Source organism: Phocoena phocoena, chromosome 2, assembly GCF_963924675.1.
Source record: "Phocoena phocoena chromosome 2, mPhoPho1.1, whole genome shotgun sequence".
NCBI classification, from domain to species: Eukaryota; Metazoa; Chordata; class Mammalia; order Artiodactyla; family Phocoenidae; genus Phocoena; species Phocoena phocoena.
The window spans coordinates 165,564,417-165,590,882 of record NC_089220.1 but is presented as its reverse complement, the minus strand read 5'-3'; the positions used below and the strand labels follow the sequence as shown (position 1 = coordinate 165,590,882).

Here is a 26,466-nt window from a genome sequence, read left to right as displayed (position 1 = left end):
TGTCTTTATTTCTTTCATCTCTTATGCTTCAAAGCTCCTTTGCAGTGAATTCTGGGACTGGGTTTCTCACGTCGGGCCGTTTCCTGGGTTAAACTCCTATCCCACTTTCCCCTCAGGGCCTCCTCTTCAGCTGTGACTAAACGTTCAGTATTTCATCTCCTAGATACTCATTGATGTGATACTAAGCCAATCACTCCATTCAGTTGAACATTCTCTGAGCTCAGTTCTCTCATATGATAAAGGAATGTTATTGCACACCGTTGAATTAATAATGTAAATGAGGGACTTCCCTGGTGGTCCAGTGGTAAAGAATCTGCCTTCCAAGGCAGGAGACGCAGGTTCAATCCCTGGTTGGGGAACTAAGGTCCCAGAGGCTGCAGGGCAACTAAGCCCGGGTGACACAACCACTGAGCTCGGGCACCTCAACTTAGAGAGCCCACGGTGCCACAAACTACAGAACCCACGCACTCTGGAACACACGCGCCACAACTAGAGAGAAGCTGATGCGCTGCAGTGAAAGATCCTGCGTTCCTCAACGAAGATCTGGCAAGCCGCAGCTGAGAACCAACGCAGCCAAAAATAAATTAAATAAATAAGTAAATAATAAATCTTCAAAAAAAAAAAGTAACGTAAATGAGAGCTTTCTTGCTCCCCAGCCATCTTGCCAGCTGCTCGAAAAAGTCACTGGAGTTGCTCAACTCTAGGCTCCAACTCATTATGAAAAGTGGAAAGTATGTGCTGGGGTACAAGCAGACTCTGAAAATGATCAGACAAGGCAAAGTGAAACTGGTCAGCCTTGCCAACGACTGCCCAGCCTTGAGGAAATCTGAAATAGAGTATTATGCCATGTTGGCCAAAACTGGTGTCCATCACCACACTAGCAATAATATTGACTTGGGCACAGGGTGTGGAAAATACTACAGAGCATGCACACTGGCTATCATTGATCCAGGTGATTCTGTTATCATTAGAAGCATGCCAGAACAGACTGGTGAAAAGTAAATCATGCACAATTTTTCTTCAATAAAACTGGCCAAAGCTTGTTTTTTTTTTAAAAAAAAAAAAACGAATAATAATAATAAGGTAAATGAGAGAAGCATTTTCTGGACCTTCAGGACCTGTGCAAACATCAGATGTTACCATCATCATCTTCATCATTGTTATTATCTCCATCACTACCTTGTTTGCAAAGTTACTTAAGAAGGGTGATGGGATGGAAGGAATCCTGGTAGATATTACTACTGCTCCCCAGCATCAGCTCCCCTCTACCTCCTGAGCACTTGGAAGAAAAGACTTTTCAGTTGCCTTTGCAATTGGTGGAGCCCCGTGACTCTCTCTGATCAATGGAGTGGGTGGAAGGGGCCAAAGTATCTAATAACCGGTGCCTGACACTTTCTCCTTCTTTTTCTTGGTAAAGTGACTCAAGAGGCCTGTGTTCCAGATAGACAGAGCTTCTATCAGCTGGATCCCGAAGTGGCTGTGTGTAGCAGAACTTCCTGCCAACCCTGTGGGACTTGTAGTGTGAATAAGGAATTAACTTTTGTTGAATTGAGTCACTGAGATTTAGGATCGGTTGTTGCTGTAGCATACAACAGCCTAATACACCGATACACTGTGACAGACCAACGGATAAAGAAATCCTGGATGTAGCTGTGGCCTAACTACCTGTATGTCCTTGACTGAGTGGACTAACGTATACCAGCTCTAAGGTCCCTTCAGCTCTGAAATCTCTGACATTTCAACACGCAAAGCAATCCCATGCCAATGACAGAGAAATGTTACCTATCATTTAAGGAATAGAATGAAATTTTAGCTTATAGAAAATCATCTCAGAGAATGAATCAAGCTAGAATAACTTGTAGAATTGAGACAATATTTTTTAACTGTTTTATACACACACCAGCCTTTTAAAGAGAGTGTGTTAAAATAGTTGCATTAAGGAGAATCAGTGACTCGTGGTCATTATTATGAACCTTAGTTATTTTACAGTGATGGCCTCAGGGCCAGTGACGAGTATAAGTCTCCTTGTTACTCACAGTGGCCTAAGACTCCCATGTGATCTGAATTCTTGTTATGAATTTTTTAGTCTCTTTTGTGCCAGCCGTTACCTTTCATTGCTGTCAATGTCCTGATCATTTTCAGCAGCTCGTCCCCCAACTTTTATTGGCTGTAGAGGTAGAAAGCAGATATCAGACTGTTAGAATTATACATGATGGTTAGGATATATAGGGTCTGAGTAAGAGGTTAAGAAGATTTCCTAGGAGTAAAGCAAATAGGTCCTCAACATGAACTTTGTAGCTTCTAAGGATACACATCTTTTTGCTTCATTTCTTATTCTCGCTAATATTGCACAAAGGTGAATTTTCCCAGTAACTGGGGTCTGGTAGACAGTGTGCTAATGTATTCGATTCTCTACAGCAGCCCTAGCAACACAGATGCATAATTAAGTTGCTGATATGGGCCTGACAGCTTTAGAGAGAATTCTCAGGCCATTTGCCAAAACTAACATCATGGGAAGAACTAAATAATTTGTTTCTCATGACAATTTGGTGAAGCAATATAGCATAACAATTAAGTGTGTAGGCTCTGGAGTGTGACTGTCAGTGCTCAGAGCCCAAGTGCACAGAGCTTACCCTTGCAAGCTCTGTGAACTTGGGCAAGTAAGTCCACCTCTTGGTGTCTCCATTTCTCCTTTTTAAATTGATATAATCAACTAAATGAGTAGCGTGTTGAGTGCTTAGAAAAGTTCCTGGCATTGTCAGCACTCAGTAAATGTTAGACTTATAATAATTATTTTTCTTGGTCCTTTTAGTATACTTACTGTATTGGTCAGGGTTCTCCAGAGAAACAGAAACAATGGGATATAAGTGAAATAGAGAAAGATTTATTATGAAGGATTGGCTCATGTGACTATGGAAGCCGAGAAGTCCCACAATCCACTGTAGATTGAGGAGGACCAAACTGGAGGACCAAGAAGGCTGGTGATATAGTTCTGTACCAAACCTGGAGGCTCGAGAACTGCAAGCCGATGGAGTTAAGTGCCAGCCTAAGTCCGGGGGCCTGAGAGCCAAGAGCATCCCTGTCTGAGGACAAGAGAAGATAGATGTCCAAGCTCAAGCAGAGAGCAAATTCGCCCTTCCTCCACCTTCTTGTTCTATGCAGTTCCTCAACAGATTGGATAATGCCTGCCCACCTTGGTGAGGGGAATCTTTACTCAGTCTACCCATTCAAGTGCTAATCTCTTCTGGAGGCACCCTCACAGACACACCCAGAAACAATGTTTTACCAGCTCTCTGGGCATCCCTTAGCCCAGTCAAGCTGATATAAAATTAACCATCATATTTACAATTATCAACATTAAGTGCTACAAATAATATAATGGTATCCTCTGATTAATCTGTTAATTTTTCATTGGTCACTCTGTTAGGGTTCTCCAGAGAAATAGAACCAATAGGATGATTGTATATAATATAGTATATAGATAGATTTATTTTAGGAAATTGACTCACGTGATTATGGAGACTGGCAAATCCAAAATCTGCAGTGTGGACAAGCAGGCTATAGACCCAGAGGAGAGCTGATGCTACTGTTCTGATTTGAAGATCATCAGGCTGAAGACTCAAGAAAGAGCCAATGTCCGAGTTCAAGTCCACAGATCATCTGCTGCAGAATTCCCTCTTGTTCAGGTAGAGGACAGTCTTTTGTTCTAGCTGGGCCTTCGACTGATTGGGTGAGGCCCACCCACATTACAGAGGATAATAGGCTTTATTCAGAATCCACCGATTTAAATGTTAATCTCATCCAAACCACCCCCACCCCACCCCCCCGCCACAGAAATATCTGGAATAATGTCTGACCACAGATCTGGGCACCATGGCCCAGGCATATTGACACATAAAACTAACAATCACAGGGCTTCCCTGGTGGCGCAGTGGTTGAGCGTCCGCCTGCCGATGCAGGGGACACAGGTTCGTGCCCCGGTCCGGGAAGATCCCACATGCCGCAGAGCGGTTGGGCCCGTGAGCCATGGCCGCTGAGCCTGTGTGTCCGGAGCCTGTGCTCCGCAACGGGAGAGGCCACAACAGTGAGAGGCCCGCGTACCACACACAAAAAAAGAAAACAACTAACAATCACAGACACATATCATGTCTCCTTACTGGGCCAGTCTCTTCAGCTTGTGGCTTGAATCTAGCCCTAGAATTTCCCGATGGGAAGTTCTCATTTGCAATCTTCTCCCTCTCCTCACTTATACATTGAAGAAAGAAGGGGTTTCCTTTTTTGTGAAGGAGGGAGCAAAACATGAAGATCTCTCTAGCCTGAAATATCTTGTTTCTCCCTTGGTTGCAAATGAATTCCTGCAACCATCAGGCACTGGCATCTTGGATTAATCTCTAAGCCTACCCTTTAGAAAGCAGCCAACAGGATTTGCCTGCCTAGTTCTCTTGGTGTCAACTACTAGGTACACAGCTCTTTAGGAATGGCCTTTTTAAAGAACTTATTCGGAGTTAGTCATTGATTCACTTGATAAATACTTAATGAACACCTACTATGTGGATGGCATGGGTTGTCCTGGGGATACAAGGATGAATAAGAAACAGATTTTATCCATCAAAATCAGTCATATTAAGGAAGTTTTTATGATTTCTCTGGCTTCCCAAAAAACTGACCTAATTTGGTCACATGCAATTCTTAGGTTTCTTTAGATAAATGCTGTATCCTTTAAAGGAGTTTGATGAAGGTCAAGGTTAGCTATTTCCCCTTGCTCTCAGCTTATAATGAAAGCAAGTCTCAGACATTTATTTAAAAAAACATTCAAAATCAAAAGCAAAAACAAACAAACAAAAGAGAAATTAAAAAACACTCATTAGCAAGTAGGGCCCAAACAGTTTATGTAGCGTAGCCTGTTCAGAGAGGTCCACAAAGTTTGTTCTTTCAGGTGCTCTGACTACTGCCAGGTGTGGATGGTTCCCTTGAAGCAGATGTGATAACTTTCCAGAAGCAAGCTCCTAGGCCCTTTCAGTGGGCATCAGGCAACTATACAGCAAAGGCTGGACAGAAGGCAAGGGGTCAAGCCCCATCCCTCAGGGTTTAAGTTACAGCCTTCCTGAGGTTCTTGCATACTGTTCCTGCAAGGGTGGGAGGATTTATGAACTACGTTAGCTGATTTACATAGCTTGAAGATCTTAAAATTCACCAGTTCAAGCCTGCTTCTACCATCTACCGTGATAGTCAATAGACCACTACATTCAATAAAAGCCCACTGCTGACGTGCCATATATTAACTGGCACAGTGTGGCTTGTTGCTTTAGAACAGTTTACAGCAGAGCTTGAAGTAGTCCCTTCTGTCGTGTGGGCGTCCTGATAAGCCACGGTGGGTGGGCCATCCCTGGACTGTGTGCCCCTGATCAGCACCTTGGTTACACGCTTGGTTATAGCATAACCCATGTCACATGTACATAATGCCTCTCAGTGTACACTAAAGTATTTCCAGGTAAATAAACATATATTATAACAATAACAACCTGGGTTTCATGCTACTGTATTCTCCTATGTCCCTGTTCTCTGCTAGTTCTCGAAATTGCTAAATTTGTATTTTTTTCTACCACTTTTCCAAGATAGGGTTTGAAGCTGAAGGACAATGACGGATGCCTAAAATTGCAGTTACAGGATGTTAATGAGTTGGGCTGACTGCCCAGGCAAAGGCTGACTTGCAGGTTTGTTGTGGGGAAAGCCTTGCCTCTGAGTCTAGCCTTCGTGAAGGCGGGTCTAAATCCTGTATTTTATCAGTTCGTTAGGTCAGGCTACAGAGGAATACTCACACTAACCAAAATCACATTTTTGCTGTTTACACCAAGTCTTTCTTGGAAATCTATGTACCCGTGAGTCTGGATTAGTTATTGGCAAGCTGCCTTGTGACACTGGAGAAAGAACAGAGAACTAGATGGTACTATGCGGGTACTTTATCCAAGTTATGGAGAAGCCTGATGAGTGTTCCACATCTCACGAGACTAGATCCCTCTATGATGTGATGAAATGGAGCATCCTGAACAGATCTCTGTCTGATAAATTCTTACTAAACCTTCTTTCACTGATTCTAAGATTCACATTTTTAACACCTTTGGATAGATTGCATGAACTATGGTAACTGCCTTTTTATTGCTCTCCATTCAGACTTCTACCTTTCCTGAACGACCTCATTATATATTACAGTGGACATGTTACAGATGCCCTATGTCCCAGGCATGAAGATCCACTCTGGTCACATGACCAGACTTGGAGATTTCCCAAATTCCCTTCAGCCCCAGGTTCATAAATCTTCTCTCAAATGAACTCACTTCTTTTTTTTTTTAAATTTATTTAATTAATTTATTTTTGACTGCATTTGGTTTCACTGCGGTGCCGGGCTTCTCATTGCGGTGACTTCTCTTGCTGCGGAGCACGGGCTCTAGGCGCCCGGGCTTCAGTAGTTGTGGCGCACGGGCTCAGTAGTTATGGCTCGCGGGCTCTAGAGCACAGGCTCAGTAGTTGTGGTGCACAGGCTTAGTTGCTCCGTGGCATGTGGGATCTTCCCGGACCAGGGATTTAACCCGTGTCCTCTGCACTGGCAGGTGGATTCTTAACCACTGAGCCACCAGGGAAGCCTGTGGACTCCCTTTTTATTTTTGCCCGTGCCATCTGGCTTGGGGGAATCTTAGTTCCCTGACCAGGGATGGAACCCGTGCCCTCTGCAGTGGAAGTGGGGAGTCCTAACCACTGGACCGCCAGGGAATCCCCATCTCATGTAGACTGACTTCTGCAGATGGCTAACCTCTAACATTTTTTTCACATTTTTATTGATTTCCCTTGTAAACTTAGATTTAAATAGAGGATACCCTTTACTACAGCAGTCAAGGGCATTTGGCAGTAAGATCTAAGTTCCATATCAAAATTACTCCTGTCCAAACTCTCGATCAAGCTTCTCATCTTGGTTTTCAGCTTTAGCCAGACAACAAGCACTTACTGATGGAATTTTATAAGAGTGGACATGTTACCTCATGGCAGCAAAATTTAAGACATTAAAATGATCTAGTCTCGGCTTCCCTGGTGGCGCAGTGGTTGAGAGTCCGCCTGCTGATGCAGGGGAGGCGGGTTCGTGCCCCGGTCCGGGAAGATCCCACATGCCGCGGAGCAGCTGGGCCCGTGAGCCATGGCTGCTGAGCCTGTGTGTCCGGAGCCTGTGCTCTGCAATGGGAGAGGCCACAACAGTGAGAGGACCGCGTATCGCAAAAAACGAACAAACAAACAAACAAAAAAAGAACTTTGGTTCTGGATGAAGCACGAAATAAAACAAGTTTACATAACAGAGCCTGTACCACATAATCTTAGATTAGGGCTGATGATAAGAGAAAAATAAGCACTTTACGCAGGATGATGCTCTAGAAAGAATTTAAATTACAAACCTACACTGAAACCCTCTGGCTTTTACTTTTGCTAGACTCTAGAACAGATAATATCCAATTGCAATATATAAATTTCTATGTTTAGAGCCAGCACTTGACTCAATCAAATCCTCATGCTATTTCATCTGAGATGTTCACACTTTTAATAATTGGTAGGTGATATTTTCATATAAGGACACATTATATGTATACATGTTTCAGAGAAGCACTTGAAAATTTAAAATTGGGGCCTTAGTCCTATTAATTTAGCAAGTAAAAATTATTTTCGCTTATGAAATATCCAACATTTTTAAAATGGAAAACTTAAAATAGTACATTCCTCGGCTGTGGTTTAGAAGGAAGGAACACACTCTTTGAAGGCCTGGTTAGCATTCGACTTGCAGTGCGTTTTATGTGCTGCCTGCTTTTCTTGCTTTATGGATTATCTCCAACCACCCCGAGACAGGTTGATTATCTAGTTTATACTGGTGAGAAAAGAGAGGCTCAGAGATGTTAAAACAAAAACAAAAACCTTGCCCATGTACTAAAACAAGTTTTAGAGCTACTATTTTTTTTTTTAATGTTTAATCCAGAGCTCACAAGCTTTCCATTAACAACCATCAATGAACTCAACATGTGATACAAAAGGCCTGCATTTAGTATAATAAATTATCTGACAGTGACAGTATTGGAGGCGGGAATATGATCAGAAATGAACAATTTTATAAGGCAGAACACCTGAGAGATAAATGTAGGTAACTGATAAGAAGTGTTGTGTAGTTCATAGTTTCAAAAAACAATCATCATCATAACTTGGTCTCCTAGACACTGAAGTCTGAAGCTGCTTGATATGCTATATAGCATGGGCAAACAAAGAGGTTTTGTTCAGTACATGTTTTTGTGGGATGGTGTAACTATGCAATCCCTATAGGTCAACAAACACTGCACAGAGCCGACCAATGACTCATGAAATCTACTGTGAGATCTCCCTCCTCAGTTTCAAAATATTCATTTAGCATTGCATTAGTGAAACAGCCAACAGCTTGTCAGTCTTTTCACTATCTTGGCCTGGTTCAAAATGGATCAGGATTTTTTTTTTTTTTTTTTTTTTTTTGCGGCACGCGGGCCTCTCACTGTCGCGGCCTCTCCCATTGCGGAGCACAGGCTCCGGACACGCAGGCTCAGCGGCCATGGCTCACGGGCCCAGCCGCTCCGCGGCATGTGGGATCCTCCCGGACCGGGGCACGAACCCGTGTCCCCTGCATCGGCAGGCGGACTCTCAACCACTGCGCCACAAGGGAAGCCCTGGATCAGGCTTTTTAACTTGGAATTTTACTCATTTAAAAAATTTCATATGCATTGTGGTAAAATAATTCACTTAAGACAATTTAATTTATACATATATTACACTTACATATACATATATTTTTTTAAATACTCTTTTCATTATATAGTAAAATTTTCCTATGTAGACTTAGAAGTTAGATTTTGAAAATAACAACCACCGTAGAGTAAAAATAGCTCTTTTTCTCCTTTCTTCAACTTCCCGAAGGAAAAATGTACTACTGTTTTGATTTCTAAAATGTACTACTGAACATGTACACAGTCATGGAAGACTGTGTTGACACTGGTTGTGAATTTTGTTTGGCATTTGGGACTTTTCATCTTTGTCTTTAAATATTAGAGTAGTGATAATGCTACAGTGATTTACAGTGATTTATTCTTTGTATTTTGAGCATCCAATACCAAACTAACTTCTTTTTACATAATTATTATGAGAGAGAAGAAAATATTTTGTTTTCTTGTAGACAACAGATTGAAATGCTTAGTTCTAAACTGAAATTACTTACTTCCAAAACCAGGCAATGACATATTGATGATATCAGAATAGCTGTTTGCTATCATTGTCAATGAGTGGTACATAATTTAAAATAAAGGATTAGCAACAGTTTCACTATAAGGAACTTATTTTTGTAGAAGCAGTAAAAATGAATTCCACACAACACGGTATAGCTTAAAACGATGCGTTAGTTCTGACCTTTTATATTAAATAGGAATGTAAACCTGATTAATCTCAGCAAAAAAATTTTTTGTCCACGAACACCTACGTTTGTGGCCAACTGGCAGATATAGGCAATTCATCAGGCTGCCTGCTTCCCTCTTATTATGGGATTGCTCTGAGAGCCCAAGGCTCATTATGCAAAGGGCATCGTTATTAGATGGATGCACTATTTTTCATCCTCCCGGAAGATGACCTTTAGCATAGGGAGGAAGGTCAGGAAAGCGAGGGCCGTCGAGCTTCCATCTAATGTCGTGAGGAGAGGGGTGCTGACGTAGGAAAGCAGTTCAGGCATCCAGGCCCCCAAGTGCGCGGGCCTCGCAGGAGGCTGAGCTCAGAGCTTTAGCACAGGAGAAGGCGCGGAAGAGTTCGGGGCGTGGTTGGCTGCCGCAGGGTTATCTACAGGAGTCCAGCTCCCCTGGGGACATGTCAGCGGCGGCCTGGCCCGTGCGCACCGAGAACAGGAAGCCGTGAGCCAGGCGGGCAGTGGAAGCGGCAGCGGGTCAACTCCCGGGCAGTCTCCAGGCCGCCCGTCGCGCCCGCGCCCGCGCCCGCGCCCGCGCCCCCAGGATTCCGGCGCTCTGCCGGTTCCCCGGGAGTCGCCATGGCGACGGACGCCGGGTCCTGGACTCGGCGGGAGGCGCCCGGCCCAGCTGCCACCACCGCGGCTTCGATGGAGAGCTGTGCTGACGCGCCTGAGACCGAGGAGTGCTGGAAGATCATCGAGAACCTCGAGTCCACTATTGAACAATTCCGGTTCAGCCCCAGGTGACCGGAGCGAGCTGCGGCGCCCCGGCCCGCCCTGCCTGCCTCTCCCTCAGGTCAACACGGCGCCCCGCGCTTCTTCCCGCGCTCCACCGCTCCCCGGGCTCCTGGCTCCAGGCCACAGGGCTGCTGTTTTGATTTCTAAAATGTACTACTGTACACTAAGCACGGACTCTGGAGCCAGACTGCCTGGGTTCGAATCCTAATGACACGCTACAGGGCCCAAGAGTTGGGCGAGTTAGCTAACTTCTCTGTGCCTCGTTATCTCAAAGGGGAAACAGCCGCGATGGTGATAGTGGCGCATAGTGCCTCCTTAATAGTTCATAGCGAACATCCAGTGAATTAATCTGAGTAAGGTGTTTGGAAGAATGTCATATATATAGCGTACATAGTACCACAGAAGTGTTTGCCAATATAACTGTTACTGACCTTTTTCTATAGTTTTTCCATCTCATAATCCTTCTTTGCCCCCTCTGCTCCAGTTTTATTTGGATAATGTAGAGCTGATGTTTCTTGGGGGAAAAAAAAAAAAGGTACTTTTCTTGCTAAAAACCTTTTGAAATCCGTAAGTGGCCTGCACTAGGTTAGCTGCTGTGGAGGCCCTAAGACAAGGGCCTCGTGGCGCCCGGTGGGCTGGCTGAGAGGCAAGCCCCGCCCACTGAGGCCGCTCCCCAATGGGAAGAAGGGACCAAAGCCCAGTGGTGGGGACCGACGCAGGGAAATGGTGCCGCCAGACCAGCTGCCCCCGCTCAACTGTATTAAGTGGGTGCGTTTGTTAAAAGGGATCAGAACCTGGCTGATTGGTGGTTGTGAAAATACATATTGGCAGCAGCGGATGGTAAGCTCGGTGGGCACAGTGTCTCACCTGTTCTAGTGGTTGACTGAGAGGAATGACTTCCTGCCCTGGGTTCCGCAGCATTCCGTGGTGGGGAGCTTCTCCAGCAAAACGCACTGGCGGTGCTCAGCGGCCAGACTGACAGTGCCAGGGCCTCAGTTAGTGCTTGTTGCGCGAACAGAGGAACCACTGATGCGCGTGTGAGTTTCTCTTCACCTGCAGTGCTGGGGGGTGGGGGGGGGAGACTGTGCTGGTTCTCAGGTGTCTGGTGTGAGCGGGAGAGGCTCAGTACTGACTGCAGTCCCGTAATGAGGGAAGAATCAGCCCATGAGGAAGCAGCAGTCCACAAACCAACATAAGCCCGTCCTTTGTGAAGTTTAGTTCTAGTCAGGAAACCAGCGATAGACAAGCAGACTCTATAATAAATAAGTTAAGTGGTGGTGAGTGCTAAGGGGGAAACAGAGCCGAAGAAATAGTGTGTGGAGTGGGGAAGGAGGTTGTAATTTTAGATACTGTGGTCAAGGAAGACTTCTTGGAGATGACTTTGGGGGGAAGACCTGCAGGCTGGAGGGGGAACCCTCTCAGGGAACAAAGTGTTCCAGGCAAGACAGGAAGCAGAAGAGAGTGGGCGTGGGTGTCACCAGGAGGCTGGAGCAGTGGGGGGAGGAGAGAGCAGTGGAGATGAGGTCAGAGGTAAGGGGATGGTGCCGGATGGCCTGGCACCTAGATCCTTGTAAGGACTTCAGCATTGACCTTGGATGAGGTGGTCAGATGTGTTTTTTAAACACCGCCAAGCAATTCTCCAATTCTCAGCAGACACTGACTGGGTGTGTCCTGTAGTTTGCTTATTTATATATTTTTAATTGAAGTATAGTTGCTGTACAATATTATGTAAGTTACAGGTGTACAATATAGTGATTCACAATTTTTAAAGGTTATACTCTTATTACAGTTCTTATAAAATATTGGCTATATTCCTCATGTTGTACATTATATCCTGTAGCTTACTTAATAGTTTGTACCTCTTAATCCCCTACGCCTGTGTTGCCCCTCCCTCTTTCCCTCTCCCTACTGGTAGCCACTATTTTGTTCTTGTGTCCTGTAGTTTAACTGGAGATAGTGTCAGATTCCATAGGTTAAGGGCTCAGTCCCACAAGACTGCCCCTGTCCTCCCTCTTCAGAGGCCAATTTCAAGTCCAGGTTGTCATCTGTGCTTCTGACAACCAGCTATAACTCAGAGGTTCCTCAGGTTCAGTTGATTTGCTAGAGTGGCTCACAGGACTCAAGAATCCAGTTCACCTACTCGGTGACTGGTTTATTACAAAGAATATTAAAGGATATGAATGAAGAGCCAGAGGAAGAGATACATAGGGCGAGGTCTGGAAGGGTCTGGAGCACAAGAGCTTCTGTCCCTGTGGAGTTTGGGGTGCGCCACCCTCCTGGCACATGAGTTCATTCTTGTTCACCAACCTGGAAGCTCTCTGAACCCTGTAATTCAGGGATGTTTATGAAGGCTTCACTGCATGGGCAGAATTGATGGAATCATTGACTTTTTGTGATTGATTCAACCTCCAGCCCTCTCCAGAGGAATTGGGGGGTGGGGTGGAAAGTTCTAACCCTCTCATCATGGTTGGTTCCCCTGGCAACCACCCCCATCCTTAGGGGCTTTTCAAAAGTCACCTCATTCACATAAAATCAGGTGTGGTTGAAAGGGGCTTCTCACGAATAGCCAGACACCCTGTTCAACTTTTTCCACTATTTCAGAAACTGAGGACAGAAGACCAAATATTATCAGTATAACAAAAGATTCTCTCATTGTGCTTGTCGCTTAGGAAATTCCAAGGGTTTCGGCTGCTGTGAGGCAGGAAGCACGGATGAAGACCAAAATATATATATGTTTATTATAAATCACACTGTCACAGATGGGAAGACATGAGGGGATTGGAGGAGAGGAATGACATAATCTGGTTTATCTTTCAACAGAATTACTCTGGCAATTGCTTTGATATTAGACTATAGTGAGGACAGGGGTAGAAACAGGGAAACCAGTTAAGGGACTAGGACAATATGCTTGGTGAAAAGTGACCGTGGTGGTAGCAGGAGTTGGAGGTGGTGAGACTAGTCAGGTTCTAGATCTATGTTGAAGGTAGGACTGATAGGCACAGAGTGGGAGCTGGCTAACTGGAAGGATGGAGTTGCCATGAACTGGGATGGAGAAAACTAGGACACGAATAGCTTTGGGGGGAATATCATAAGCTTACTTTTGGACATAATATCTCAGATGTAACTCTTAGCCATCCATCTAGGCTGTTAAGTTGGTAGTTGGTTATGTGAGTCTTTAGAGAAGGAACAGTAATTTACCCTGTACTCTTCTGAGTTCTTGGCTGAGACAGCCCCGGTTATAAAAGATTAACAAGAGGAAAAACAAACAAGTTTATTAACATGCATGTCTCATGTATACCTAGGAGTTACCCAGGAAAAATGAGTAAAACTCCAAGATGGCCCAAGCCACCACTTTAAATACCATCTTCAGCTGAATACAAAAGAAAGATGTAGGGTGGAGGGAGGCCTGTTATGCGAGGTTACCAAGAAGTCCAATAAAAAAGGGTAAGGTCTGTTATGCAGATTTAAAGGGGTGTCTTCTCCTTTAATAAGATTCTTTTGTGAGTTAGAGTCATCTTTCTGGTAGGACAGGAAGACACAAATGGAGAGTTCCTTTATAAATGTAAATTTCTCTTACAAAGGGGTAACTTCTACTCTGTTTCCAGGGCTTCACCTGTGTCTGCAGTTCCTCAAAAATAATTAGCTCAAAATAATCCTTATGCTAAAGAGGCATATTTCGGGGTGCCATGTTCTGCTACCTTTAAAGCCTAAAGTTCAGAAGAGAGGCCCAGAATGGCTGTACCATTGTGGGGGTAATTGGCACAAAGATGGATCTAGAGCTGGGAAACTTGGTCAGATCACCCAGGCAGTGAGTGAAAAGAAGTGTGTGAGCCTTGGGACACATCAAAGTTGTGTGCTCTTTGAAGAGGAAAAAGGTGGAAGCAATATTTTCCTTAGTTAAAATTGAGCAGTACACCATAGTGAAAGTTTGGTGCACTTAATGCCACTTTCTTTGACTAATTCATTAATGAGCATTTGTTAGGATAGATTATTCTAGGATTTAGTGAGACGTGTCATTGCATTCTATTAATAAATATTCATGGATCTATTTTCTATAAGTTAACATGTTAATTTTGTATCTAATTTGTTTGAAAAAACCCCTGTAATTGCTGTTTTTCCAAGATTATTTTATGCATAATAACTAAGCTATTATTCAGAAATCAAATTGTTAAACCTGTAAATAAGGATTGTGTAGGAACCACTTAGTTTGTTGTGATGTTGGTTTCCATTCTAGGCAGAGGGGTTGTTATCTAAAATTAGACACATTTGGAATTTGATGGGAATCTGAAGAATGAACTTTCATGTTGCACTTAGATTCTGAATGAGACAGAACTTTCTAAATCAGTCATTCAAAAAGTGATGACCAGTTAGGGATAGTAGAGCCATAGGCCTGTTCTCACCAGGGATGGAGGGTAAGAAGCTGTCACTTTAGGCTTGTGGTTTTTTTGGTTTTTGTTGGCCATGCCATGTGGCTTGCGGGATCATAGTTCCCCATCCGGGGATTGAACCAGCACCCTAGGCAGTGAGAGCGTGGGATCCTAACCACTGGACCACCAGGGAATTCCCAGGCTTGTGATTTTTAGATTAACCTTCGCAACTTGAAGGTTCGTATTAGGGGACTTACTGTACTTACAATCTTTGAGCCTCAGCTTCCATATCTTCAGAATGAGAAAGGTAGATAACCTGAGAAGAAAGTGTGTGTGTATTAAGACGTATATCTTGACTAATCACATAGGACAAGTTAAGCGTTCAATTGTTTTGTTTTGTTTTTTGTTTTTGGCTGCGTTGGGTCTTTGCTGCTGCGTGAGGGCTTGCTCTAGCTGCGGCCAGCGGGGGCTACTCTTCGTTGCGGTGCCTGGGCTTCTCATTGCGGTGGCTTCTCTTGTTGCAGAGCACGGGCTTGAGGCGTGCGGCTTCAGTAGTTGCAGCACGCGGGCTCAGTAGTTGTGGCTCGCAGGCTTAGTTGCTCCGCAGCACGTGGGGGATCTTCTGGGACCAGGGCTCGAACCCGTGTCCCCTTCATTGGCAGGCGGATTCTTAACCACTGCACCACCAGGGAAGTCCGCATTCAATTGTTAAAAAACAAAATTCAACCCAGTAGATTTGAAGATCTAATTGGTTTAATTAGATGATTCATGAATTGGGCAGCATTCTGTCTAGCAATTAGAAGGGTGCTCCAAGGGGGTTGTACAAAATGGGAGGTTTCTATAGGAAAAAGAGCTATTAGTGAAAAAGAAGAAAGCATTGCTTTTAGGCTAGGGCTTATCTTTTTGGGGAAAGGGAAAGGCAGGGGTTTTATCATGCAGATTGCCTCTTCTTCCTCTGGGAGCGGAATGGAGAGCCCCCCACACCCCCGTGACAGATTATCTTCTTGGTGCTGACCAGAAAATTCCAGACTGGTTGATTAGGAGTACATTTCTGGGCAACGTTGAAAGTGCAATTAAGTCAAGTATTAAGTCTAGATTTGGTATCATGGGCTTTAGAACGAGTAATGCCATTTTGAGCCTGTGGTTTTCTCTTTAACACAGTAAATAGGCACTAATATTATTTCTAGACACCCTGGAGGAGGTATCTATAACATTCTTGAACCTGGTTTTAAAATATCATACTGTATTACTATAATATTATGGCATCAGATGGAATAGCTGAAAACATTATTCCAAGTTTCTAAATCATATCCTGAAGATATATGTATTTGGCGTGGGTTTTTTTTTTGCACCTCTATTTTTTTTTTCTAGTTTGGAGATATAATTGACATGTAACATTATATATTTATCATAAAACCTACTCACATTCATAATTTACCACCTACCACAGATCTTTTGCTTAAAGTGGGAAGAAAGGAAAGAACATATGTGGTCAAGCTTATTGAAAAATGCAGCTGAGTAGTAAAAAAGGAGCCGCTTGGTGCTGGAAAGGGTAAAGGATTGCATTTCCAGGCTGGAAGGGTGAGTCACTGAATTCTGTTAAATGGGAGGCGTTGCAGAATATAAAGAAACAGGTTAAGTTTAGGTTGTTGTTTGTATTTATTGTATTGATGTAGCATGCAGAGTCCAAACAGGAGGCAGAAACCTCACCAGTATTTGAACGGGGAACAAACATTTCCCGTTTCTTATTAAATATTAAAGAGGATTTTTAACTAGTAAAAGGTGGTAAAGGTGATAAAAGACCCTAAGCAGCACTGTCATAGCGAATGCAAATGCAGCTGTGACCCCAAGGGCAGAGGAGGCGTAAGCACAGAAGGGACTAAGATTTAGCAGGCTCCCACCCCACCAAATGCTGAGATTAAGACCTCTTGGGAGAGGATGCGGCTGGTGGTAGAGACACCTGCCAGAGGGTGCTGCCCAGAGTGTTACGGAGTCCAAGTTCGCTCTGCTCGCCGTACCACAGGCAAGTAAATCGGGAGACAAGGTGTTGAGGCAAGGAACATGACTTTATTCGGAAAGCCGCAGACAGAAAAGATGGGAGACTAATATCTCCAAAAAAACCCATCTTATCGGGGTTTGGATGCCAGTTTCTTTGATGGAACAGAGAGGGGGAGGGGGTGAGGAAGTAAAGTTAAAAGGCCATAAGTCTTGCAAATATCTCCTGGAATGGCCAGCCTCAGGGAGGGGATGTGTTAATTTCTTCTTTCTTGCTGCCATTCACAAGTGGACGGGGTCAGGATGTTTCCCTGAACAAAGGCACTTTTGTTTAACATTCAGGCAGAGGGGCAGGGTTCCCCAAGGCAGGCCATTATGTATAGAGAGTATCCTTTTAGTGAACAAAAGCAACGGGAAGCAAAGGTTAAAATAAAAGAAACAGATCCAACATGGAGTCTGATTTAGCTCTTCCTGGTAACAAGAGCTGGTCCATGTGTTACCAAGGTCTGGCTGCTCGCTGCTGGAAAGCCAATTGTCGAGAGACAAGGGTCGGTAGGAAAGGAAAGGTTGCTTTATTTCGGAGGCCCGCAACTGGAGGCGGGGAGGGCGGACGCCTGTTCAAAGGCCGACTCCCATCCAACTCCAACAATCAGGAAGCAAGAGCCTTTATAGACAGAGCAAGGCCGCTACCTGCAGAAACAGCGCAGTCAGCTCTGACAGTCATCTTGACATTGGTCATCAGTGGTCTGACCTGCGTCATCTCGATTGTTTTAGGTACAGTTAATCTTCAGTTCCAGGGTCGGTTTGTTTCCATTTCTTTGAGGCCAATTCTTGGAATTGTGGCAGCTTATGTCATGGCTACAGCCTGGTCCTCACGTAGTTAACTTCTTCCACCTGGTGAGGGTTTCAGTATCTATATAGACAGCTCACAGGATATGGCTCAGAATATTACCTATAGCCCTTAAGGGGGAACTAAAGGTCCTTGACTTTGCTTACTGACTAAACTATTATTATTTGGTCTCCTTTGACTGTTTTCCTGTTTCTGCATTTTCTCTCTTCTCTGATTAAACTTATTCTTTGGCTAAAGTTTTTCCACAGACAAAATGCAGCCTGAGGACATGGGGGGAAAGCACCACAGGGTCCTTCTCCGTTTCACATGGGCATGGCTTGTTGAGTGGCCAAGGAACTTGGTGAAAGATACAGGCAAGCCAAGGTTCTATACATAGCTGGGAGATCCATATCGTCATTCTTGAAGGTCCTGAGTCCTCAAAAGTCCTGTCTGATTTTGGGGGGTTGCTGTATTTTTCCATTAATCTTTGCTGTTGGACATGGAAATGCTGAGACTTACTCCAGAGAAACTCCTGGGTTCCAGACATAGTTCTTGACTCCACTGTGTACCAGCAACCTGTTTTCCTCTTGATAATCCGAATTAATCATTTCAACCAGTAGAGTGCCCCCTTTCTCTGCCTTTGGTTTAGTGGTGGAAGGATCACACAGTGTGGCCAGGTACCAGTCCAATTCACTCTCATCTAATTCAGTGGAAACATTGACGTGCTTCCTGGTAGAAGCATTCTCCCCTTGGGAACTAAGACCTCCAAGCCAGCAGATCATGAAGTTGCTGGGACAGGAAAGCAGTGATTTTAGGGGTGGATTATTAGGTGTAAGAGTGAGAGGATCCTCTTCCCCTTTTACCCCTCAATTTCTGGACCTGTGGCTGTGGGAGAGATGGCGTCTTGTACTGATTCAAAGTGTAGAGGAAGAAAAGTAATTTTGTTGCAGGAAGGGGGATCCCTTCCAGGGCCCGAGAGTGGGCTCTTGTCTAACACTAAGAAATGAATTGTCTGAGGAGACACACGTGTTGGCAAAGCAAGAGACTTTATTGGGAAGGGGTGACTGGGTGGAGAGCAGCAGGGTGAGGGAACACAGGAGAGCTGCTCTGCCATGTGGCTTGCAGTGTCGGGTTCTACGGTAATGGGGTTAGTTTCCGGGTTGTCTCTGGCCAGTCATTCTGACTCAGGGTCCTTCCTGATGGTGCACTCATTGCTCAGCCAAGACAGATTCCAGCGAGGAGGATTCTGGGAGGTTGGTAGGACATATGGGCTTAGCATCTCCTCTCTCCTTTTGACCTTTCCCGAATTCTTCCGGGTGGTGGTAGCTTGTTAGTTCCACGTTCCTTACCAGGACCTCCTGTTGTCAAGAAACTCATGAAAGTGGCTACTATCTTGTCTGGCCAGGGTGGGCGGTTTCAGTCAGTGGTTCCCCTAATAATTTTCCTTCTACCCTTTCTATGTTATTGGCTGAGAGCACCCCCCCGACCCCACCCTGTAAAAAAAGACAGATTAACTGGAGAAAAAAAAATACCACCAACAGAAGTTTAATAACATGTATACCTCCTGTATTCAAGAGAGATACCCAGGAAAACTGAATAACTCCCTGAAATGGCCCATGCCACCACCTTAAATATCATCTCCAGCTAAACACAAAAGAAGATGTTGAGGGTGAGGATGGAGTCAGTTATGGGAGGTTCTGAGGAAAAGCACGGCAAACAAGGGGATGGTTGTTATGCAGCTTTAAGTCCATGTCCTTCTACATTGATAAGACTTTCTAGAGATTTAGTCATTCCCTTCTTCCCAGTACAGCCAGGAAGACAAGCTTACAACAGAGATTTTCCTTACAAATGTAAATGTCTCTTACAAAAGGGTAACTTTTATTCTGTTTTCAGAGCTTCTCCCATGTGTGTAGTTTCTTTTTTTTTAATATTTTACCATTTTATTTATTTAATAAATTTATTTATTTATTTATGGCTGCGTTGGGTCCTCGTTGCTGCGCACAGGCTTTCTCTAGTTGTGGTGAGCGGGGGCTACTCTTTGTTGCGGTGCCCGGGCTTCTCATTGCAGTGGCTTCTCTTGCTGCAGAGCACAGGCAGGCACGCGGGCTTCAGTAATTGTGGCATGTGGGCTCAGTAGTTGTGGCTCACGGGCTCTAGAGCGCAGGCTCAGTAGTGGCAACACAGTAGTAGTTGCTCTGCGGCTTGTGGGATCCTCCCGGACCAGGGCTAGAACCCATGTCCCCTGCATTGGCAGGAGGATTCTTAACAACTGCGACACCAGGGAAGTCCTGTAGTTTCTTTAAAATAACTAGCTCAAGATAATCCTTATGTCAAAGAGGCATATTTTGGGGTGGCAAATTCTGCTCCCCTTTGAAAGCATGTACTACATCCTATAAGACAGAACCACATCCTTTTGTGGATTTGTCTCTCAAATGCCATGACTGAGTCTTCAGTAAGCCATTCTACCTTTCCACTAGGTCAGCTCTACTGGGTATGGGATATATGATAATACTGTTACCCCAAAACTGGGTTCACTTCTTGGTGGGTGTTGAGCCAAAAGACACAACCAAGCCAAAGACTGGGAGAAGGAATGACTTATTACTTGCAGCAAGTAAGGAGAACACCAGGGATCTTTCCCAAAGCAATGTCTCCCCAAACAGCAAGATTGGGGAAGTTTTAAGGTAAGGGTACATGCATATTCATGAAGGGATGTGAGTAGAGGAGAATTCAGCATAGAATTAGGGCAGAAGTTGACAGAGTCCAAGCTTTAGTTGATTGAAGTCAAGAGGGTCAACGTCATCATTCCATCCTCCACCTGGCTGGAGGCCTTAGTTCCTGCAGAACTCAAAGATATATTATGTATGTCTCTTGAGGAGGAACTAGGACCCTGTTTTATCACTGACCTATTGTTTCTTTTTTTTTTTTTTAATCTTTATTGGCGTATAATTGCTTTACAATGGTGTGTTAGTTTCTGCTTTATAACAAAGTGAATCAGAATCTTTAGGATTCTCTATGTATAGTATCATGTCATCTGCAAAACAGTGACAGCTTTACTCCTTCTTTTCCGATTTGGATTCCTTTTATTTCCTTTTCTTCTCTGATTGCTGTGGCTAAAACTTCCAAAACTATGTTGAATAAGAGTGGTGAGAGTGGGCAACCTTATCTTGTTCCTGATCTTAGAGAAAATGCTTTCAGCTTTTCACCATTGAGGACGATGTTGGCTGTGGGTTTGTCATATATGGCCTTTATTATGTTGAGGAAAGTTCCCTCTATGCCTACTTTCTGCAGGGTTTTTATTACAAATGGGTGTTGAATTTTGTCACAAGCTTTCTCTGCATCTATTGAGATGATCATGTGGTTTTTCTCCTTCAATTTGTTAATATGGTGTATCACGTTGATTGATTTGCGTATATTGAAGAATCCTTGCATTCCTGGAATAAACCCCACTTGATCATGGTGTATGATCCTTTTAATGTGCTGTTGGATTGTTTGCTAGTATTTCGTTGAGGATTTTTGCATCTATGTTCATCAGTGATATGGGCCTGTAGTTTTCTTTCTTTGTGACATCCTTGTCTGGTTTTGGTATCAGGGTGATGGTGGCCTCGTAGAATGAGTTTGGGAGTGTTCCTCCCTCTGCTATATTTTGGAAGAGTTTGAGAAGGATAGGTGTTAGCTCTTCTCTAAATGTTTGATAGAATTCGCCTGTGAAGCCATCTGCTACTGAGCTTTTGTTTGTTGGAAGATTTTTAATCACAGTTTCAATTTCAGTGCTTGTGATTGGTCTGTTCATATTTTCTATTTCTTCCTGATTCAGTCTTGGCAGGCTGTGCATTTCTAAGAATTTGTCCATTTCTTCCAGGTTGTCCATTTAATTGGCATAGAGTTGCTTGTAGTAATCTCTCATGATCTTTTGTATTTCTGCAGTGTCAGTTGTTACTTCTCCTTTTTCATTTCTAATTCTATTGATTTGAGTCTTCTCCCTTTTTTTCTTGATGAGTCTGGCTAATGGTTTATCAATTTTGTTTATCTTCTCAAAGAACCAGCTTTTAGTTTTATTGATCTTTGCTATCATTTCCTTCATTTCTTTTTCATTTATTTCTGATCTGAGTTTTATGATTTCTTTTCTTCTGCTAACTTTGGGGTATTCTGTTCTTCTTTCTCTAATTGTTTTAGGTGCAAGGTTAGGTTGTTTATTCGAGATGTTTCCTGTTTCTTAAGGTAGTATTGTATTCTTATAAACTTCCCTCTTAGAACTGCTTTTGCTGCATCCCATAGGTTTTGGGTTGTCGTGTCTCCATTGTCATTTGTTTCTAGGTATTTTTTAATTTCCTCTTTGATTTCTTCAGTGATCACTTTGTTATTAAGTAGTGTATTGTTTAGCCTCCATGTGTTTGTAGTTTTTACAGATCTTTTCCTGTAATTGATATCTAGTCTCATAGCATTGTGGTCAGTAAAGATACTTGATACAATTTCAATTTTCTTAAATTTACCAAGGTTGGATTGTGACCCAAGATATGATCTATCCTGGAGAATGTTCCATGAGCACTTGAGAAAAATGTGTATTGTGTTGTTTTTGGATGGAATGTCCTATAAATATCAATTAAGTCCATCTTGTTTAATGTATCATTTAAAGCTTGTGTTTCCTTATTTATTTTCATTTTGGATGATCTGTCCATGGGTGAAAGTGGGGTGTTGAAGTCCCCTACGATGACTGTGTTACTGTCGATTTTCCATTTATGCCTGTTAGTATTTGCCTTATGTATTGAGGTGCTCCTATGTTGGGTGCATAAATATTTACAATTGTTATATCTTCTTCTTGGATCGATCCCTTGATCATTATGTAATGTCCTTGTCTCTTCTAATAGTCTTTATTTTAAAGTCTATTTTGTCTGATATGAGAATTGCTACTCCAGCTTTCTTTTGGTTTCCATTTGCATGGAATATCTTTTTCCATCCCCTTACTTTCAGTCTGTATGTGTCTCTAGGTCTGAAATGGGTCTCTTGTAGACAGCATATATATGAGTCTTGTTCTTGTATCCATTCAGCCAATCTGTGTCTTTTGGTGGGAGCATTTAGTCCATTTACATTTAAGGTAATTATTGATATGTATGTTCCTATTCCCATTTTCTTAATTGTTTTGGGTTCGTTATTGTAGGTCTTTTCCTTCTCTTGTGTTTCTTGCCTAGAGAAGTTCCTTTAGCATTTGTTGTAAAGCTGGTTTGGTGGTGCTGAACTCTCTCAGCTTTTGCTTGTCAGTAAAGGTTTTAATTTCTTCATCAAATCTGAATGAGAACCTTGCTGGGTAGAGTAATCTTGGTTGCAGGTTTTTCTCCTTCATCACTTTAAATATGTCCTGCCACTCCCTTCTGGCTTGCAGAGTTTCTGCTGAAAGATCAGCTATTAACCTTATGGGGATTCCCTTGTATGTTATTTGTTGTTTTTCCCTTGCTGCTTTTAATATGCTTTCTTTGTATTTAATTTTTGACAGATTGATTAATATGTGTCTTGGCGTATTTCTCCTTGGATTTATTCTGCATGGGACTCTCTGTGCTTCCTGGACTTGATTAACTATTTCCTTTCCCATATTAGGGAAGTTTTCAACTATAATCTCTTCAAATATTTTCTCAGTCCCTTTCTTTTTCTCTTCTTCTTCTGGAACCCCTATAATTCGAATGTTGGTGTGTTTAATGTTGTCCCAGAGGTCTCTGAGACTGTCTTCAGTTCTTTTCATTCTTTTTTCTTTATTCTGCTCTGCAGTAGTTATTTCCACTATTTTATCTTCCAGGTCACTTATCCATTCTTCTGCCTCAGTTATTCTGCTATTGATCCCATCTAGAGTATTTTTAATTTCATTTATTGTGTTGTTCATCGTTGCTTATTTCATCTTTCATTCTTCTAGGTCCTTGTTAAATATTTCTTGCATTTTGTCTATTCTATTTCCAAGATTTTGGATCATCTTTACTATCATTATTCTGAATTCTTTTTCAGGTAGATTGCCTATTTCCTCTTCATTTGTTAGGTCTGGTGGGGTTTTATCTTGCTCCTTCATCTGCTGTGTGTTTTTCTGTCTTCTCATTTTGCTTATCTTACTGTGTTTGGGGTCTCCTTTTTGCAGGCTGCAGTTCGTACTTCCCGTTGTTTTTGGTGTCTGTCCCCAGTGGCTAAAGTTGGTTCAGTGGGTTGTGTAGGCTTACTTGTGGAGGGGACTAGTGCCTGTGTTCTGGTGGATGAGGCTGGATCTTGTCTTTCTGGTGGGCAGGTCCACGTCTGGTGGTGTGTTTTGGGGTGCCTGTGAACTTATTATGATTTTAGGCAGCCTCTCTGCTAATGGGTGGGGTTGTGTTCCTGCCTTGCTAGTTGTTTGGCATAGGGTGTCCAGCACTGTAGCTTGCTGGTCGTTGAGTGAAGCTGGGTGCTGGTGTTGAGATGGAGATATCTCGGAGATTTTCGCCGTTTGATATTATGTGGAGCTGGGAGGTCTCTTGTGGACCAGTGTCCTGAAGTTGGCTCTCCCACCTCAGAGGCACAGCACTGACTCCTGGCTGCAGCACCAAGAGCCTTTCATCCACACGGCTCAGAATAAAAGGGAGAAAGAGAAGAAAGAAAGGAAGAAAGGAAGGAAGGAAGGAAGGAAGGAAGAAAGAAAGAGAAAGGGGGGGAGGGAGGGAGGAAGGAGGAAGGAAGGGAGGGAGGGAGGAGGGAAGGAAGGAAGGAAAGAAGCTAAAGTAAAATAAAGTTATTAAAATAAAAAATAATTATTAAGAAAAAAAATTTTTTTAAGGAAAAAAAACGGACGGATAGAACCCTAGGACAAATGGTGGAAGCAAAGCTATACAGACAAAATCTCACACAGAAGCATATACATACACACTCACAAAAAGAGGAAAACAGGAAAAAAAAAATCATAAATCTTGCTCTCCAAGTCCACCTCCTCAATTTGGGATGATTCATTGTCTATTCATGTATTCCACAGATGCAGGTACATCAAGTTGATTGTGGAGCTTTAATCCGCTGCTTCTGAGGCTGCTGGGAGAGATTTCCCTTTCTCTTCTTTGTTCTCACAGCTCCCGGGGCTCAGCTTTGGATTTGGCCCCGCCTCTGCGTGTAGGTCGCTGGAGGGCGTCTGTTCTCCGCTCAGACAGGACGGGGTTAAAGGAGCAGCTGTGCTTCGGGGACTCTGGCTCACTCAGGCCGGGGGTGGGGGGGGGGAGGGAGCGGCACGGAGGCGGGGCGGGCCTGCGGTGGCAGAGGCCGGCATGACGTTGCACCAGCCTGAGGCACGCCGTGCGTTCTCCCGGGAAGTTGTCCCTGGATCACGGGACCCTGGCAGTGGCAGGCTGCACAGGCTCCCCGGAAGGGGGGTGTGGATAGTGACCTGTGCTCGCACACAGGCTTCTTGGTGGCGGCAGCAGCAGCCTTAGCGTCTCATGCCCGTCTCTGGGGTCCGTGCTTTTAGCCGCGGCTCGCGCCCGTCTCTGGAGGTCCTTAAAGCAGCGCTCTTAATCCCCTCTTCTCGCGCACCAGGAAAGAAAGAGGGAAGAAAAAGTCTCTTGCCTCTTCGGCAGGTGCAGACTTTTCCCTGGACTCCCTCCCGGCCAGCCGTGGCGCACTAACCCCCTTCAGGCTGTGTTCCCGCCGCCAAGCCCAGTCCTCTCCCTGCGCTCCGACCGAAGCCCGAGCCTCAGCTCGCAGCCCCGCCCGCCATGGCGGGTGAGCAGACAAGCCTCTTGGGCTGGTGAGTGCCGGTCGGCCCTGACCCTCTGTGCGGGAATCTCCCCGCTTTGCCCTCTGCACCCCTGTTTCTGGGCTCTCCTACGCGGCCCCGTAGTTCCCCCCCTCCGCCACCCGCAGTCTCCGCCCGCGAAGGGGCTTCCTAGTGTGTGGACACTTTTCCTCCTTCACACCTCCCTCCCACTGGTGCAGGTACCGTCCCTATCCTTTTGTCTCTGTTTTTTCTTTTGCCCTACCCAGGTACGTGGGGAGTTTCTTGCCTTTTGGGAGGTCTGAGGTCTTCTGCCAGCATTCAGTAGGTGTTCTGTAGGAGTTGTTCCACGTGTAGATGTATTTCTGGTGTATCTGTGGGGAGGAAAGTGATCTCCGCATCTTAATCTTCCGCCATCTTCCCTACGATCCTGACCAATTGTTTCTTGACTGCATTTCCTTTGTTCCTGCATTTCCCTCACTTCCGGTAAGGTCATTAATTATGGAGACCTGTTCAAGGGAAAGCATTGTGGCCAGGCTTAGATCACAAAATGGCTTAGGCCAAAAAAGGCTTCTCTTATGTCACGAAAGCCATGCCTGGTTCTCTTTCTTCATGAACCCTCCTACCTTATCTGCTTATAAGACCAGTCAGTTCCATGGGCATGAGTCCGTTGCTGTACTTCTTTTGCTGTGAAATAGAGTACCTTGATTAGAAGTGATGCCATGCCCAATGTCATGATGGTGGGTAAGGCCTTCTGTGAATCAATGGATGATGGTTCTGATCTCAGGTGGCCTCGGCCTGCAGTGGCATGAAGCAGGATTTTGGTTCCTCGCCAAAGATTGAAGTCAGGCCTCTGAAGTGAGGGCCCCAAGTCCTAGCCACTAGACCACCAGGGAACAGTGGCCAGTGACAAGGCCCTGGCCTGTACGGCTTTGCAGAAAGTGAATTTCCACAAAGAAATGGGAAGTAGTGAAACAAAGTGTTTATTAGGAGGAAAAAGAGTACGTGTGGATAGACACATAGGCGGCCTCAGAGAGAGAGTCGTGCCCTCGTGGTAGTTTGAATCACTTATGGGGCATTTCTTCCGGGTTTCCTTTGGCCAATCAGCTTGCTTTGTGTGGTTCTGAGTCCGTATTTGTTTTATCTCAGGGTCCTCCCCTGTGTGCGCGCATCTCTTAGCCAAATGGATTCTAGTGAAGAGGCCTGTGGGTAGGTTGACGTCACTCCCTTTTGACCTCCAAGGAGCCTTTCTCCTCTTGTATAGTCGGGAGGGTCTGCTTGACCTCAAGAATGAGAAATATACGGCCTCTTATCTGGGCAGAGCTCAGTTCCT

General features: G+C 44.3%; 1 protein-coding gene and 1 pseudogene across 1 annotated transcript in view; both read left to right on the top strand.

The window, feature by feature from the left end:
- The first annotated feature begins 633 nt into the window (after positions 1–633).
- Positions 634–1,002, top strand: LOC136118569 (large ribosomal subunit protein eL30 pseudogene; annotated as a pseudogene).
- A 9,079-nt stretch (positions 1,003–10,081) lies between these two features.
- C2H10orf67 (chromosome 2 C10orf67 homolog) overlaps positions 10,082–26,466 on the top strand; it is a 112,534-nt gene continuing 96,149 nt past the window's right edge. Inside the window, exon 1 of the mRNA XM_065871796.1 lies at positions 10,082–10,245. Coding sequence (XP_065727868.1) covers positions 10,082–10,245 — 164 coding nt within the window. The remainder of the gene's footprint in view (positions 10,246–26,466) is intronic.